The sequence below is a fragment of the Sitodiplosis mosellana genome, unplaced genomic scaffold, assembly GCF_009176505.1.
Source record: "Sitodiplosis mosellana isolate CC-2019 unplaced genomic scaffold, AAFC_SMos_1.0 Smas_scaffold_2, whole genome shotgun sequence".
NCBI classification, from domain to species: Eukaryota; Metazoa; Arthropoda; class Insecta; order Diptera; family Cecidomyiidae; genus Sitodiplosis; species Sitodiplosis mosellana.
Window position 1 is genome coordinate 921,121 of NW_022595245.1, and position 16,432 is coordinate 937,552.

The 16,432-nt window shown below is 37.1% G+C and overlaps 1 protein-coding gene across 3 annotated transcripts in view; it reads left to right on the forward strand.

Annotated features, from left to right (window-relative positions):
• The window catches only part of LOC129565360 (neurotrimin), a 52,560-nt gene that overhangs the window by 15,030 nt on the left and 21,098 nt on the right, over window positions 1-16,432 (forward strand). For 2 of the 3 annotated variants that reach the window (XM_055440166.1, XM_055440168.1), the window contains exon 2: window positions 15,539-15,636. In XM_055440166.1, the coding sequence (XP_055296141.1) occupies window positions 15,558-15,636 (79 nt within the window). In that variant the 5' untranslated portion in view covers window positions 15,539-15,557. Of the gene's footprint in view, window positions 1-15,448; window positions 15,472-15,538; window positions 15,637-16,432 lie in introns of those variants that run through there. The other variant, XM_055440167.1, reaches the window with a different exon arrangement.

Below are 16,432 nucleotides of genomic sequence, written 5' to 3' on the forward strand. Positions count from 1 at the left end.
GCACTGCATTCTCTCTCTCTCTCTCTCTCTCTAATTTTTTTCTTTTTCACTCGAATGAAAAGGGTGTGAAAAAGGAAATTGAAAGCCCGAGAAAAAATCAAGTGTGTTGCCATTTCGTTGATGATCCGCGAGAATGTTTTCCATTCATGTTTACTCTGCATGTGTGTGTGTTTGTTGTTGTAATGTCGAATGCTGTATACCACAAATATGAATATGGCATTTTATTTTTATGGCCCACATTCTCGACGCGGCCCGTTCACTTTCATCGTCTTTAAATATTTGATAGTTACGAATTTGGGGTAGGAAATGCAATCTGCACAAAGGATTATATACGAAATGTTTTGTTGACTTTTTTCCCTGTTCTCTTGCCTGCTCTCGCATTCGCACGAGCTTGTTCTCGCAGTCTTTTGCTCGCCTTACTGCGATTGGCGCTGCGAGAGAAAGAGTTAGTGAAGCAGAAATGTTGTAGTCATAGCGAAAATTTCGTGCGAACGCAAATTTATTTAGTTGAAAAATGTTGTAAAATATTTTATATTCGCTTTGCATTCGCGTCGAGCATTGTAAATCATGTACAAGCAGTTATTCAAAAGTGCTGCCGGAATAATCGTATTCGTGGTTATGCATTCGATCGCTCTCTCTTTTTCTCGATCTTTCTCGCTCGCTCTCTTTCATATTTATTTAATCAAATTATTGTGGATTTATGTTCGCATTCGATTCGATACCCTGCACCAAAGCTCATTCTTCGAATCGAATGAATTGTCCGATGAGCTTAGATTTTTATTCTCTCTTCTGAGAATATTGGAAACATATCTAGGTCTTGTTATATATAAATGATGTTAGCATGCTTCCTGCCATGCCAAAGACTCGGTTACTGTAACAGTCGGAAAAAGAGAATGACAAATTTATTCAGCAAGACAAGAATCGAAAATGCGGAAAAATTCAATGCAAAATTTAAAATACACAGTTTCCACAAGGCAAAACATTAACCAAGCACAATAAAAACAGAAAGTACAACCATGAAAAATGTATTGCAAATCACATCTAAGAATGTAATACTCGGTTCCAATTGAGCATGTAAAAATCTTGTGGTTTCATTTAATATTGAAATCAGAGTGCGTCATGGAAATGGAACACTATGGATGTGACGGTTATCATACGATGCACACTAACGCAATCAACGGATGTGACACACACGCATTTCAAACCATATAATTAACGATAATTTATGCGCAGAATAATCAATCAATTCGAAAATGACGACCGAACAAAAGTCGAAAATAGCTACATGACCTTTCGATGTTTTTGATCGAGTTTTTTTTCTTCTTTCTTTTCATTTGGATTTCAATTCAGTAGGTAGTTGAACATCATTAACGGTATATCATAGCTTCGATAATAATTACTGGAAAAATCCTGTTGATTTAATCAAACCTTGTTGAATTGAAAATACATGTTTCCATAGTTCCGTTCACCGTCCACGCTCCAATTCTAAATAAATATAAATAGATACCGAGAATTTTCCACAATTTCCATCTAATCCATATTAAATTCCGCCTTTGGCCGGAAAAATTGGAGAATAGAACGAATAACATTGTGATATTAGATGCCGCCAGCTCATTGGAATGAATAACTGAAATGTTATGCGAAAAGGCAACGAATGAAAAAAATCCGAATCAAACACAAAAAACATGACGGTTTTTTGTCGTCTCTTTCTTTAAAACGTTTAACTGTGATTGACGTCATTAGTGTGGTTTGGTTAGCACACAAGCATACACAAAAAGTGCATTGATTTATGTAGCTCTCTCTCTCTCTCTCTCTCTCTTTTTCTCTCTCTCTCTCTCTCTCTCTCTCTCTCTCTCTCTCTCTCTCTCTGCGTGTTCACAAACGGATTCAAAAGCTCGACCATAAATGGTTTCCCGACACACAACAACCAGCAAAGACAAAAACAAACAACCGCCGCTTTTTTTTCGTTCTCGTCCATTTCGGGTTTTAGTTTAATCAAATAGCATTTAAAATTTCGTTACGAAAATTATCGCTTATTATTATCGCGGCCACAACTCATAAATGCTATATATGTATTCAACGCATGTGAATGTTGATCCGGCAGCGACAGCAACATCCATGTCATAAATTGCATGAGCAAAAATGCAACGCTTTGTATTCTATCAACAACAGCAGCAATTCCCTCTCCCATTTCGGGTTAACTGCACCAGTTTGCGAAAATATGAAATGATAGATTACTGTTAGAAACGATGGTCGAGGGTGTCAGTCATCAACAGAAAGCGGCTTGTTAGTGTGCAATATGTATCGCACAGTTGAGTAGTTCAGTTCATATATACATATATTTTTTTTATCTCTACTACCACCGCTGCTGTTGCTGCTGTTGCTACCACTCGTCGGTCATGTTGAATTTCATTTGATTTTAGTGAATCGTTTAGGTAGTTTATATTTTTGAATTTTTTGGTAGCGGTTTTTTTCCCCTCTCTGGAAAAAAAAAACTGGGTTCTTTGTTGGAAAACGCGACGGCTACTTGTTTCGCTATGTGCAAAACTCATTTGACTTTGTCAAAGAGTGCATGCATAAGCACGTCCATCGTTCGCCCAGCTCAAAATGCTTCGTCTGTCTCTCGCTTCAGGGAGAAAAAAATGTTTATGTGCATAAAATGAAAATGAGTGTACATCATCGATTATGACAGCGCTATAATTTGCAGTGATTTATACATTCGTCGTGAAATGGTCATTTCCATTGCGCGCCCCGATGAAAGCCATGGCTCACTCATTCATTCATTCATTTGGCTGAACTGGTTCACTCTCTCTCGCTCTCTCCTTCTCATTCGTTTTCTGGCAGTTGCAGTATGCACTTTTTTTCGCACCAAATGCAATGGGCGCACGATTGTTTGCATTATGAGTTGTTTTTTTCTTTCATTTTTGGTGCAAGTTATTTAGCGTAAGTGAGCGTTTACCCTCATCAAGTGTCCGCAATTTTTCTGTGAGCATATTTTTTTTACACGTCCAGTCTCATTAGATGAAGCAACAAAAAATTGATATGAAACCAAAGCGAAAAAAAATATTTGTGAAAAAAAAAATGGTAAAATGTTTGATAAAAAGTATAGAATGCTCAAGTTGATTTATAACGCTGGAACATATATTATGCAACTCTGTGTGCAAATACAAAGTGGCCCCGTTCCGCTTTTTTCGCCTCACACACTCTCTCTCTCTCTCTCTCTCTCTCTCTCTCTCTCTCTCTCTCTATCTCTCTCGCTTGTGAAATTTATCGTGCGATTTTGGCGTAATAATTTTCATTTCTAACTCATAATTAGCATGAGATATTGAAATAGCAATTCAGAGCTTCAAATATATGGACGTTTCACCAAGTTTTATTTTGGAGAAATTGAGGTTGCTTTCATTTCAAAGTATACGTGCAGATTAAATAATTTGGCCCGTCGATCGATATGAAATTCATCTTGTGCTAATACAACACATCATATTCTCTTTATGCGTCGGTCTTTACCAGGAGAAAGGAACGAGGGAAGTGAATGTAACTAAAAGTGATAACAAATTTTCTACAGATTGAATTTCGTATCCTGCGCAAACACAAAAAGCAAACTGTTGTTCGTGCATTGTGCCCGCTTCTCTGCAGCCCAACGACTTAGTGTAATGTGCAAATAGAAAGCGGCATGTATCTCTTTTATGTTGCATATTGTTTAGACATTGACAGAGAGAAGGCAGAGCACTCTCTTTTTCAAATGGATATTGCAGTATGAATGCGCACACACACACAAACAGAGAGAGAGAGAGACACGCATTGTGCCGACTTAGAAAGCCAACTTTCAAATGCATAGGCCAATTCATATATATATAGTGAATGTTTGTATTAAATGCACTCACTGTAAACTGAACAGATTATGACGTATTTATGCATACATTCTGTTCATTCACATTCCAACGCTAGCAACGATAATATGTTTTGTTGGCCGTTGGAATTTTCGTCTCTATGTTTGTGTTCTCGTACTGCTTCTCCTGCCACTGGAGCTACTGTTGCCGCCTCTGTTGCTATTTCTCTTGCTGTGCACATCAAAAATTGTTTATGTTGCATTCACATTTTCACATGGGCCATATTCAGACGAACATTCCGAAATTTATTTACAAAATACCGAATGAAAACGGCTACGTGTACATTTCGAATATATATATATATATATATATATATATATGTGGAATCTAAGTCTTGTGAAACTTGTTGTTCATAAATATGGAATTGGAAACATTTCGACAAGAGAGTGTAATTCCATGAATGCAGCAAAATATACCCAAAAGAAAATAGGTGAATGTCAGCATTTTAACTTCTATTTTAAATGAACTTTTGCATTCGAGCCAACGAAAAAAAAAACGAGAACGATTTTTTGGCCAATCATTATACGATGGATATGAAGTAATTCCATGTGTGGTGCGCTTTTTTGTTGTTGCTCGTCTAAAAACAGTTTTAGAAAAGAAACAACTGATATTGGGATTCAAATCAAAACTTTGTGTACTATTATTATTCAAAGACCAATGAATAGCAACCGGGGAGTAGCGTTTCGGTGTCGAGTTGAGCAATATATTTTTGGCTTGTTACTGTTTTCAAATAAACCGAATCAGCATCTGTAAAATTGACCTAACACTCAAACACCTTCACCGACCGACCGACCGTACGATGAAATATCCGCTAATACCGATTGCTTACCTTTAACATCAACGAAAAAGGGTGTCTGAAATGGTACAAGAAGTCGGTTTTTCTATGCGTGAGTTAATCTCATGAATAAGTGAGTGAGAGATGAAGTGGGTGAGAGAGAGAGAGAGAGTGGAAAAAAGCATACCTCAACGAATTAAAGGTGTATAATACGCTTGCAGACGAACAGCAATGAGAGGAGCAGAGAAATGCTAGACAACCAATTCAATGGAAAAAGGCTGCGATATCAACAGGTGTAGCACACTAATTTGCTATGTTGATTTTTAAATGTGAGAATCTGATTTTATGATTTTCGATTCGAGATTAAATGGTTTCCTCATCCCCATCACTCTTTGCACAGTCGCTTTTTTCCCCATGGTCGGTATTATAACTCCCCACCTTCTCTCTCTCTCTCTGCCATCGTACAAGTTTGCAGAAAGGCTCCAATTCAATTCCATTCTGTGTTCTGCTGAATAGAGTGCCGCTTATTCCATTGTGGACACAGGGAGAAAAAAAAACTTTCCGACTTTTATGGCTTTTTATTGCGTAAATTTCCGTAACTATGGCAATTGTTTGCATTCATACGAGTTTTTTTTCCATTCTGTACCGCCAACGTACCTTCCATTTTATTATTCCTATTCCTTGGAAATTATAGTTTAATCGTGAATAAAATCGATCCAATTAAATTCCGAAAATACTTTTAATGTTACACAATTTATGGGAATCAATGGGAAATTCAGTCAATATCGCGAGTTTGGCGGAGGTGGTGAATGTGTGTTGCAGCTGCAGACAGCGGGAACGGCTTTATTTTAATTTAATTGGTAAACGCTTTTGCTTCGTATTCTCCCTTTTTTTCCATTAAAATTGTGTATTGAAGCAATATTGAAAAAGTAGCACTGAACGGAAACCCATGCGATTATTCATCATTAAAATGACCTATTCACGTGATGGGCATTATTCATTTTGTTCCGGCATCGATTGTTGTTAACAAATAACAATGTCCCTTTTTTCTCAGCGAAGTTAAATAGCTGCAGGCGAGCGGTGCAATCAGTTTGGTGCAGTTTAATCGAACTCTTTGTAAAAAGAGTATAAAGTCCTATGTATAAATAGATGTTATTTCTCTGAGAAATGCATATTAATTGAATACCCACTTTTTGTCATTAAATCGAGCAGCTTGCCATTAAATTGCGGCAATAAATGCAATGCAAAGAATGAAATCAATTACAAAAGGAAAGTAAAAATGCAATCCTAGGAACGAGGTCGTTTTTTTTCGTTCGCCATCGAAATATGCTGAAACTGATTTAATTTCAACAATGTCATGAAATAGTTAGGAATCATACAACGGAAAAGTTGTTGGTGTGTAATCACTGATCTCACTTAATCGTTGTTGTTAAATCTCTTCCTCTGGATCGCTCTCGTTTTTCCTCTTTCTGCGAAATTATCTTATATCCCTTTCCAGATGAAGAAAAATTGTTTTTCGCATGGTACGCTCAAACATGCGAGCATCTGAAAAATGGAATGCGAACGGAATAAGATTAATTAATGTTTTTATTGACAGAGGAATTGCAGAATGTTTCAAAGTTACATGAGATGTGGAGCGAAACATTCATCAATGCTGTGCGATTCGGAGAAATAGAGAAAATTTCCAACTAAAATGCAATTAAGTTCATTATTTGCTCGGTTGCAATAACCCAAAATCAATATTACTTATTCGCTGCATAACTATTCAATAAATCCAATTTATCAATGATAAATTACCATTGCACAAATATGCGAAATGGATCGTTGTTGTCGTCGTTCAACACAGAAATGATAGGTATTTAAACATACTTTAATACTTCTTACTCAAACACTTGACAATGGGCAAACAAAATGCTACTTGTACTATGGCAATGTTGCAAATGGTTTTGGCAATGCGCACCGAAAAAAACTTTTCATTTTATTATAATAAAATCATTTGCAGCTTTGTTATTGGTTTTTTTTCTCTCTCTCGCTTCTCGGGATGCACTTTTCTTTCGTTCTTTTTGTCGGTAACAATGCACGTTGCTGAAGAATAAAAAAATCCAGTCTTATGCACATTACTTCAATTCACATCAATTTAAATCATTTAAGCTTATTAAATGTGCAACGAAAACAGAATATACTCCAACATTCACTGGCTAGAACATAGAGGCGAATAAAATGATTTTTAGACGATTCGAGAAGGAGTTGAAAATTTTGCATGAAATAATGATGGCGTTGTCATTGTGCAATTGCATCCAGCCAAATACAACCGAAAAAAGAGTGAAGCGGACGGAGCTAGAGGGAGAGAAAAGGAAAGAGAGCGAAAGCGACCGTCTAACTAGGAAAATTAAACAATTCGTTAGGTTGATGTGAAGGCGAAAAGAAAAAAAAACCAAGCATCTTGTGAACGTTGCTGTTGCACGTCTGTGAATGTTTTCATGGATTTGGCGAGCACAAACCCATTTCACTGAGATTGCTTCACTCCATTGCTACAAACATTTCCGTACAAATTGTTTGTGAACATCGCACCAAATAGAGAGCAAAAAAAACGGAGCAACAGAAACGAAGAAGAAGAAGTAAAACGAGTTCGGAACAAACGAAGGAAAAAAAATGCACACGAAAGACAATGGGTTGATGGGTAAAAATGACGTTTGAAAAGTTTCCATTGTCTAAATTAATATAACTTTTATGAGTTCTCAAATAGTTTCAACTTAGGGCATTTCACTTTAAATTCCTTTTGGTGGAAAATCTGCTTTTGAATCCCTTTTTTCTCTCGCTCAATGTGTGTGTGCTGGCGCTTTTTTTTCTCTTTCCACCCATCCGCTCGTCATACCACAGCTGATTGCATAGAACGTAGCCAGCAAATGAGCGAAATGGAGAATATTCGGTTCGTTTTATTTTCAACTCATCATCATGATTTTCACTATCATCATGATCACTATCCAGACATTCTTTGTAAAGTATTTTTTTTTTTTTTGGTAGGTAGTCCTTGTTTCTATGCTTCTCTTTGTCCCTTTTTACCTCTGTCCATCTCTCTGTCACACCCTTTCTCTTTGCCTCAATTCAAGCTGCTCATCTCTTTCCAATTTCATATGGTTTTTCAACTCAATTCATTCATCTCGTCAGAGAAAGTGGTCTCCAGTTTATTCCATTGTACAACGATGGCAACATCGAAAAATACTCGAATTTAAATTTCTTCGAAGCGTACGTTACATTGTGTTATTTAATATGCTTGAGTATGCTGTGCGCTTTGTCTAACTTACACCAACTTTTTATCCCAAAAAAAAAATTGCATACAAAATCTGTTCGCATTATATATTATATGTGTGTTTTGAAGAGCTTTTGTTTGAACGAAACTGACTCGAAAGATTTTTCAACACTTTCCAAAATGCAAGAAGGATTTCGAGGGCATTTGTAATCATCATTACAAATACACAGTATACAGAAGTGCCAGAAGTTTCTAAAATGAACTTGATCCACAAGAATTCGGGAGAAGTGTTTAGTTCATTTCACGGACATTGTCTCTCACTCTCTGCCTCACTTGTTTCTTTCTTATTTTCTCTCTCTCTCCCCTCTCATTCTTCCACTCGCAAACTGAAATGCAATAATTAAAATTGCTACACTGAGACCGTACAAATTAATTGATGAAGCACGTTTTGTAAGATAACAGAGCGACCCAAACCAATGAGAATAAGAAAAACACGAGAAAAAAAATCAACTCTCGTAAAACAACAATGTTTCGATAAAGTATGGAATGTGTGCCAACTAAATTCCTGTCATTTCAGCAATTCCTCTAAGCACACTGCCCTCCTGAATCGAAGCCGCCCGGTTTGCTTGGATGTGTATTCAGTTGGAAACATGGCCCAATAAATTCTCTTGATGATACACTATTAATTTTTGGCAATGTCTTAATGCCAGCTCATGCATGCTCTCGTATATCTCTATCTCTTCCAGTATCTGGTGATAGAGTGTTAGAGTTTTAAAATTATTAACGTGTATTAAATGGTTTGCATTGCTCTTGCTCTCTTCCCTTCCCCCACTGTCCCCATTATTTATGGTGAAAATGAATTGAGAAACGCAGTTCATGACTCACGTTTGCATGTTTTTCTTTCTCTCTATTATTTGTGTGTATTAACAAAGGCACATTCGCTGTCATAATCTCGACAACTTGATCGTATGACCTGAAATGACCAACGAGTCATTAGCCTTTTGCATTTGCAAGCATCTCGATGAATAACATGCTGAAAATAGCAATGGGAAGTAAAACACAAAACCCGACGGAAAAAAAATCTTTCCTTTTTTTCTTTCTCATTCGACATGTTTCAACTGTCATCATTATTTTTGAAATAAACAAACAAAGCAAAGTTACTTTTGAATAACACAGAAAGAGAGGGAGAGGAAAAAAATATGTTGTTGATTTTGATTTCCTTTGTTTGCCTTGCGATCTGATTCCTTTCTGGCATTTTACTACGCTACGAGATAATGTATTGTGTGAAATTCACGATGCGATGGCAGCGCAGACACCCTCTTGCATCCACCGAAAGCAGTGCCGCTCTTACTTGCTCTTGTACATCTCTCATTTTAATAGCAATAAAAAAAAAAACAACAACGTACACACAATGCCATGGCTCCCTCTTTCATTCGTTTTATTAGAAAACCTTTCCATTTCTAATACACTTACAGAGTTGTAATTCGAATGGTATTATGCGCTTATTTATTTCGCAATCCCACCAATTCAAATAAAAACGTCGAGCAATGGAAAAAGCAAAAACCACTTCGGCACATGGAAATTCCCTCTGATTTTCTCTGACTTGGTAGATGCTTGTCGCAATAAAGTGCCGCCGGAGTCGAAGGAAAAAAATTAACCCAAAATGCCAGCAGCTTCGGTGTTTTTGCTCGATTTCAATCGAAAGGGAAATTTTGTTTAGTGAATGAGATTCGGGTGACTTCATTTAATTGCATTTGTTATCGTAGTTTTTTCTCGCCTCTTCGCCAAATAATCTCGGTCAATAGAAATACCATTTTAATTATCCACTATATACGTAGTATGTACATATGAAGTGGGATAGAGACAATATGAGAGTGGCAAACGTCAGCATCGAGACAAGTGCCATCATTAGATTTGAGGACATTTACAACGAATTGATTGTATTAAACAACGATACAGTTTGGTGCGCGTTTGGTCATAAGGATAGTTTCATTATTATCGAGTCATTGTCGGTTGAAATCATTCACAGACAGTGTATATACCTTCAGTCATAAACACACAAGAACCCTCTTCGACTGTACTGTAGACGTGAAGTTTAAAGGCTGACCTTTTTCTCGAGAATTATTTTCGATTAGTTTAGTTTGGCTAGCCTGGCTATTGTTCACTCTCGAATCGATGTAGTGCATTTTTGATGAGGAGCCTTTTAAATCCACCCAACAATCACCTACATATTACTTTCGACTCTGTTTACACAGCATTCGCATCCTCCGCAAGAAAAAAAATAACGAAGAAGAAGAAGATTGGTTTTATATGAGAGAAACGACATGGACGCCATGTTTATTCTACACTTTTTCTTCAATATTGATTCTCTCTTGTGCTCGTGCTAGTTTTTTCTCTTGTCAAAATGAAATTATCATAATCCAAGTGTATTGTAACGCGAAAGTCAGAGCCAAATGAAAGAGATAAATGACCACAAAAGACGATTTGAATAAATATCACTGGCTCGAATTTGCACGTACACCATCTCTCTCTCCCTGTGTGTGTATTGTAACGATGTGTGTTTTATACGCTCGGCACATCCTTAAGATAATTTTGTGTCTTGCACGTGAACGAATGCAAGAATGCCGGCCGAGTGCGATTTGATGAGAGACTTACTCTCAACACCCGATTCATTCGTGGTCGTCGTTGACTTTTTGCATCAAGTCGTTCGTCAATGATGTTGAAACGTCATGCCGTCGTCGACGTCGGACGATGGCCACCCCGTATGCTGTGTTGCACGCAACAGCATTGCAAATGTGACGAAGGGAATTCCATTCGATTGAATGAGGATTTTATAGATTTGATTATGGCAAATAAACGTTTGATGTGTCTGGCTCGGCTCAATGGAATCCACTTTTTTTTATCCACATACACGCACTTCTCTCTCTCTCTTTCTCCCCCATTTTCCACTCTTTCTGTCCTCTTTTGCGTTACAAATGACAAAGGAAATGAATATTCAAGCCGTCTGATATACGATTTCGACAAACTATCAAGAATACAAATGGATTTTAAGCTTAAAACTCTTATATATACCGTACTCAGACACCAATGAAATTCGAATGCACGAATCAAATTTGTCCGAGATAAAACCAACCAACACACAACTAAACACACAAAATAAAATTGGTTCATTGTTTCTCGGTAATCCTGTTGCTTCTGTAAATTACATTCTGTGAATTAAATGAAATATGTACACATTGGCACAAGGGGAGAAAATCTGTTTGTGCTGGAGCCAAGATTAAGTAAAACAATTCAAGAATTGTGGTACGAAAACTTAAGCCGAAGCTATGAATTTATTCGATCTGACTTTGTTATGATTTTTGTTGCCAAGTCAACGGAAAGTGTGCCTCTATTCGGGAATTTAAGACCATTTTAAACTCGGAAATCAATGAGTGTCTGTGTAGAGTGTAGAAGAAAAAACCATGTAATTCATGTCCGGAAAAATGCCACGTTTTACGTAAAGTGCCACGTTTTACTGTCGGATACGTCTAATTAGGAGCTAACAAGGCATCATGTGCCCTCTTCAAATTGGCACAACAAACGATCTTTCATCCATAAATAAGGTCATTCCGTTTTCGAGCATTCCGATCTTATAATCCCAAAACGTTTCAGTTTGTCTAATGACTAAAACAATTTGAATTTTCAAAATGCCATCGTGGCATTGTGAAATGAAGTCATTTTCCGTATTCACCGAGAGAGAAAAAATTGCTTCATAATTAAAACCAAAGAACGTTTCCGTCGATTATTATTTCCATTTGAAATGAATTTTTCAACGACGATGACGACGATGACGGTAAGGCGTTGATAATTATGCGAAAACTTCGATGTTTGTTTGACACCTTCGCCTAAAGTCAACACATATATACTATACACACACCATGGAATATATTTATAAATTTGAGACGATAATCTTTATTGCGATATTTACTAAAAGTTTCCCAACTAACTCTTTCACACTCTCCTTCACTCTGCCTTTCTCACCGTGCATTTTGAGCCATTTATCGCATTGTATTGTACTTTGTGCTGTGCTCATTGGCGTGGCGGCGAGCAATAGAGAGCGAATGAAAGAGAATGCAAAAGAGAGAATGGCTTAAATAATAAGGGAAATACCGTGAAAACCAAACAGCTCGCTGCGACTGCTGCCAAAACGAAAATGGGCTTTAATGCCAAGTGAAAGTAAGCAGAATGTTAAGAGGTTTTATTATTATTAAATCCATTAATTATTATTAGAAATAGTTAAAAGTGCTTCAGCATCAGTTTTCGCTTTGTGTGTGTGTATGTGTATAAGTGAACGCCAAATGCTACGAAAATCGGATTGAATCCGGTGTGAGTGTGTGTGTGTGTGTGTGTGTGTGTGCGTCCGAAATGCTTTGCTGCTGCATGGATTGGAAGAACGCAAAGGGAGCACAAGTGTTGTTTGTTTGCCAAAAATAACCACGTTGTCGTCGTTTTGTAGTTGAAAGCTCTTCTTATTTACCTCAAACTCGGTGATTTCCATGGTATTTTGCTGCGTTTGCTGCTCTATCTCTCGGTTAAAACTCATTTTCCAGTGAAATCGATTTGAACGCCCAAGCGCATTTTCACCGTGCTTGCAGCACAAGTAAGAAGCTCAAAACGGTAGGGAAAAAAAAACTCCAACAGCTTTTCTGACGAAGTCAACATAATAACATCCAAATAAACGGAAAATCGCATTTAATTTTATGACTCTCTATTGGCTCGGGCTGTGTGTATAAAATTTCATAATTATCGACATCGGATTTTGCCAATATTAAACTCACATGCTTCTCGCCATCCTACTCAAGCTCCGTGCAGTTCACTAAATCCAACTTGGCTTGGAAAGAGCATCAGAAATAACAAGAGCAACAGCTACAGCCACAGCTTCCATGCAAAGGATTTGGATAACAATCACTTGTTCCATTTTCAGAAATAATAATAATCGACGCCATTGTTATTTTGCCCAGGAATTCAATGATAAAATTAGTATGGCTGAATCTTTTATTTCTCTGCTTTGTTGCCACTTACTTGCTTTTTAAAATTGAGTCCGTCAAATTTATGTCTCCAGCGCTCGCGCTCGCGCTCGTTCGCTGAAGAAGTTCTTCTTGAAAACGAATTAAAATTCGATGAAATTAAAAATTGGTTTGAAAAAGGCACGTTTGACGCAAAGCCAAAATATTATTATTCGTTTATTGTGGAGCGCGCGCGTCGATGTCGTCGTCGTCGCCAAACAATTTGCAATATGATGCAGTTATGCAAAAGTTTTTCCATAAAAAGCGGAGAGCAATTGTTGCTGCGTAGTCTTTCGTTCGCTTTCTGTGGGGACACAACGAAATGCAACAAGAGAACACATGACAGTCATAAGAACAGCATATCGCACACGGAAAAACAGAAAGACGCAAACTACCCGAAACAATATTTTCAATGCAAGAACATAATTTCGCCGCTTTATTTAAGAAAGTGAAGTACGAGGAAAAAAGAACTGAAGGACAGAAACGGAGCAGCGCGCGGCAAAATAAGATTCCAATAGCAAACGGAAGCTGAAACGACTAAATTGACACGAACAGTGTGTACTTTGTAAAACATTGTTGCCGCTGCTACTGTTGAAGAAGAAATGAACGCGTGCACGCCATCCCAAGCAAAACTTTTGAAAAAGAGGAATTTAAACCAAGAGCAGCGAAGGAAAAAAAAAATTACTAACAATAAGTATTATTTATTTCAAATAAACATCTGGGTATTTTTCTATTTTGCACGTCTCACACTGGAGAAGCGACAACGGCAACGACCAAATCAAAAAGGCACAAGAAAGAGGGAAAAAAATGAAATGCACAACGAATAAACACGACTGAGCAGTGAAATTGAGCTGTGGAGAGCGTACAACAGCATTGCTGTTACAGCAAGAGCACACAGGACAGAAAGAGCGAGAGAGAGAGAGAGAAACACAGATATGAAACACAAGACAGAGTTTTCTGTCCGGAAAGTTTGTGTCGAAGTTTTCCCGTTTTTTTCTGATGCTGAGCGCTGTGCTTTAAGTTTGTTTTTAAACTAGTTAAATTATTGTTATTTTCTGTTTGTGTAAAGCGTCTCATACGGCCACATACATACACCGCTCCATGGCGTTGCTATTGAGCGTGAAATCTGTGTGCAGCGGTATCAGCAACAGTAGCAGCATCAAAGTTTTCAATGTGCAGAAAATTGTCGTACGAAAAGCAAGCGAGTTATATCGATTTCAATTGGATTAGCGTGTATTTTTTAGCGACAACATAATCAAATTAAAACTGCTTTCACCACAATTTTCTTCTTCTTTCTCTTTGTATCGCCCGCCACTTTGATGTGGACAATGCAAGTGAGCATATGGATTCGGCATTCCAATTAAATTTAATTTGCCGAAAAATTTGTCAAGCTTACCTTTTATTTTCCAAGGATTGCTTTTATTTTCATCATAATTCAACTTTTGATAATAGATCGAAAACGATATAAAATACCCTCTTCTATCGTCGTTTAAAAATGCACAACATTTTTCCCTAATTAATCAATAATTAAAGAGTCTAATATTCCAATTTTGAACCATCAACGCTGATTCAGCGTCTAGCTCCAAACAACAACACTCCCTTGGACCATGAACCTTAGTAGAATCATCAAATCTGTTTAAAAAGAGTAGCAAATTTTAATATCGATGCTTTGTCTGCTAATTTAATTCAATTGATTAGTCGCCGGGGCATCAAAGCAAAGGACACGTGCGACGTTCGATTGAAAAAGGCATCGTTTCTAATTTTTCATATTGATCGAAACTCAAATTGGCTTATAGATGCTAATAACGTTGTAATGTGTGTCTTTTGTTTCTTCATTCAGCCAGTCGAAACCAAAACAAGCGTCCAATTTGTAATTTAGTTGTTTTAATTTTCGCATTCTGAATTCCATTTATTGCTTCATCGTCGACTCATACACACACACACACACGAAATTTGGCACACGACTTGCATACATTTGGAATCGGCATCAAACTTTGCAGACATTTTTCGCGCGACATCGAATCGGTCAAAGAATTCTCTAGCACTCTTTACTCGTTCTCTCTATCACGCTATGTTTTTCTTTTTCTCCTCTCAATCCCCCGTTGTTTTTTGGTCCATCTTTCTCCGTATGTATCTTTTGCCTTTCCCAATATTTCGAGCATTGCGAATATCCTTTAATTAATTTAATGCCCATTTATTTGCCGTTTTTGTTATACGACACTGTGCTGTATCAATATATTCAAAAAGTTGTTAGTCTGTATGCATGTCAATGAACGAACAAACAGCAAAAGACCAACAACAGATGAATGAAAAATTGCGTATCGGCTGGCTTTGGAGTTGGCAGTCAGAACTCGCATCGAAACACGCACAACACTTCGGAAAATATATGCAAATTTTCTACATTATACCATTGCCAGCCCATCAACGATGCTATTTTGATTATTCCACATTGTTTCCATACTGAACATTGAACGTCATCAACTCATCATAGTGCACTGATTTTTAATACATGTATATATACGCACATTTACTCTACTCCAACGTTAATAAACCGATTATTATTGAAAAATCGTTCCAGGAATCATACATAATACAATATGGCAAACGTTAAGCTCTTCAAGAAATTCTACTTAAAAATATTACTCCAATTCGTATGCAGCACTTTACTTATTCAGGGTAAGTTTTTAATATACTTGCACACATTTCAAATGAATTCTTCTTTTTCGCTTGTAGAATGTGCATGAATTATCTGTAGGAAAAATGCAATTTCTGCCGTTCGGATTAAACGGTTAACTTAATATGCATAAATGTTGATTTGGGGAATTCGTACATGACATCGCCGCAGCAAAGGGGGAATTAAGAGATTTGGATTTAATGTTACTTTTGCATCCGATTTTTTTCATGACACACAGCTGCAAAAAATGCGAGAAATTCACACATTTTTACATAACGTTTTCCACAACTTTGGTCGAAGTTAATTACGAACAAAGTTGAGTTTAACAAGAAAATTTCGACAAAACTTGTACCTACTTAGCAAAATATTTGTTTTTATTCTGTCATCATTCGGTCGTTAATATCGTCTAGTTACATTTCCATGCCAAACGAAATGAAGATGGATTGCGTTTTTGCTTTGAGGATGTCATGTACTGTATGTAGAAACACTTAACTTAATATAAGCTCTTGGGTTAAGTTTTTTTATGAATGATGCAAGTAACGACGACGACTACGACGACGATGATGAACAGAAAAAATGCAGCAGCATAGTGGAAATATTTGGGCTGCTATTATTATATAATAGTTTTTTTTTCTACTTCGCATCGTCGAGAGGGAGAATGTTTTAATGCATGGGAAATGCCGAAACTGTTCAAATTGTTTTGAGTGGATGAATGAAAGCAAGAGAGGGAGAGAGAGAGAGAAAGAAAGAGAAAGAGAAAGGCGAAAAAACGGTTTCACCGGAAAGATAAAAGCGAAA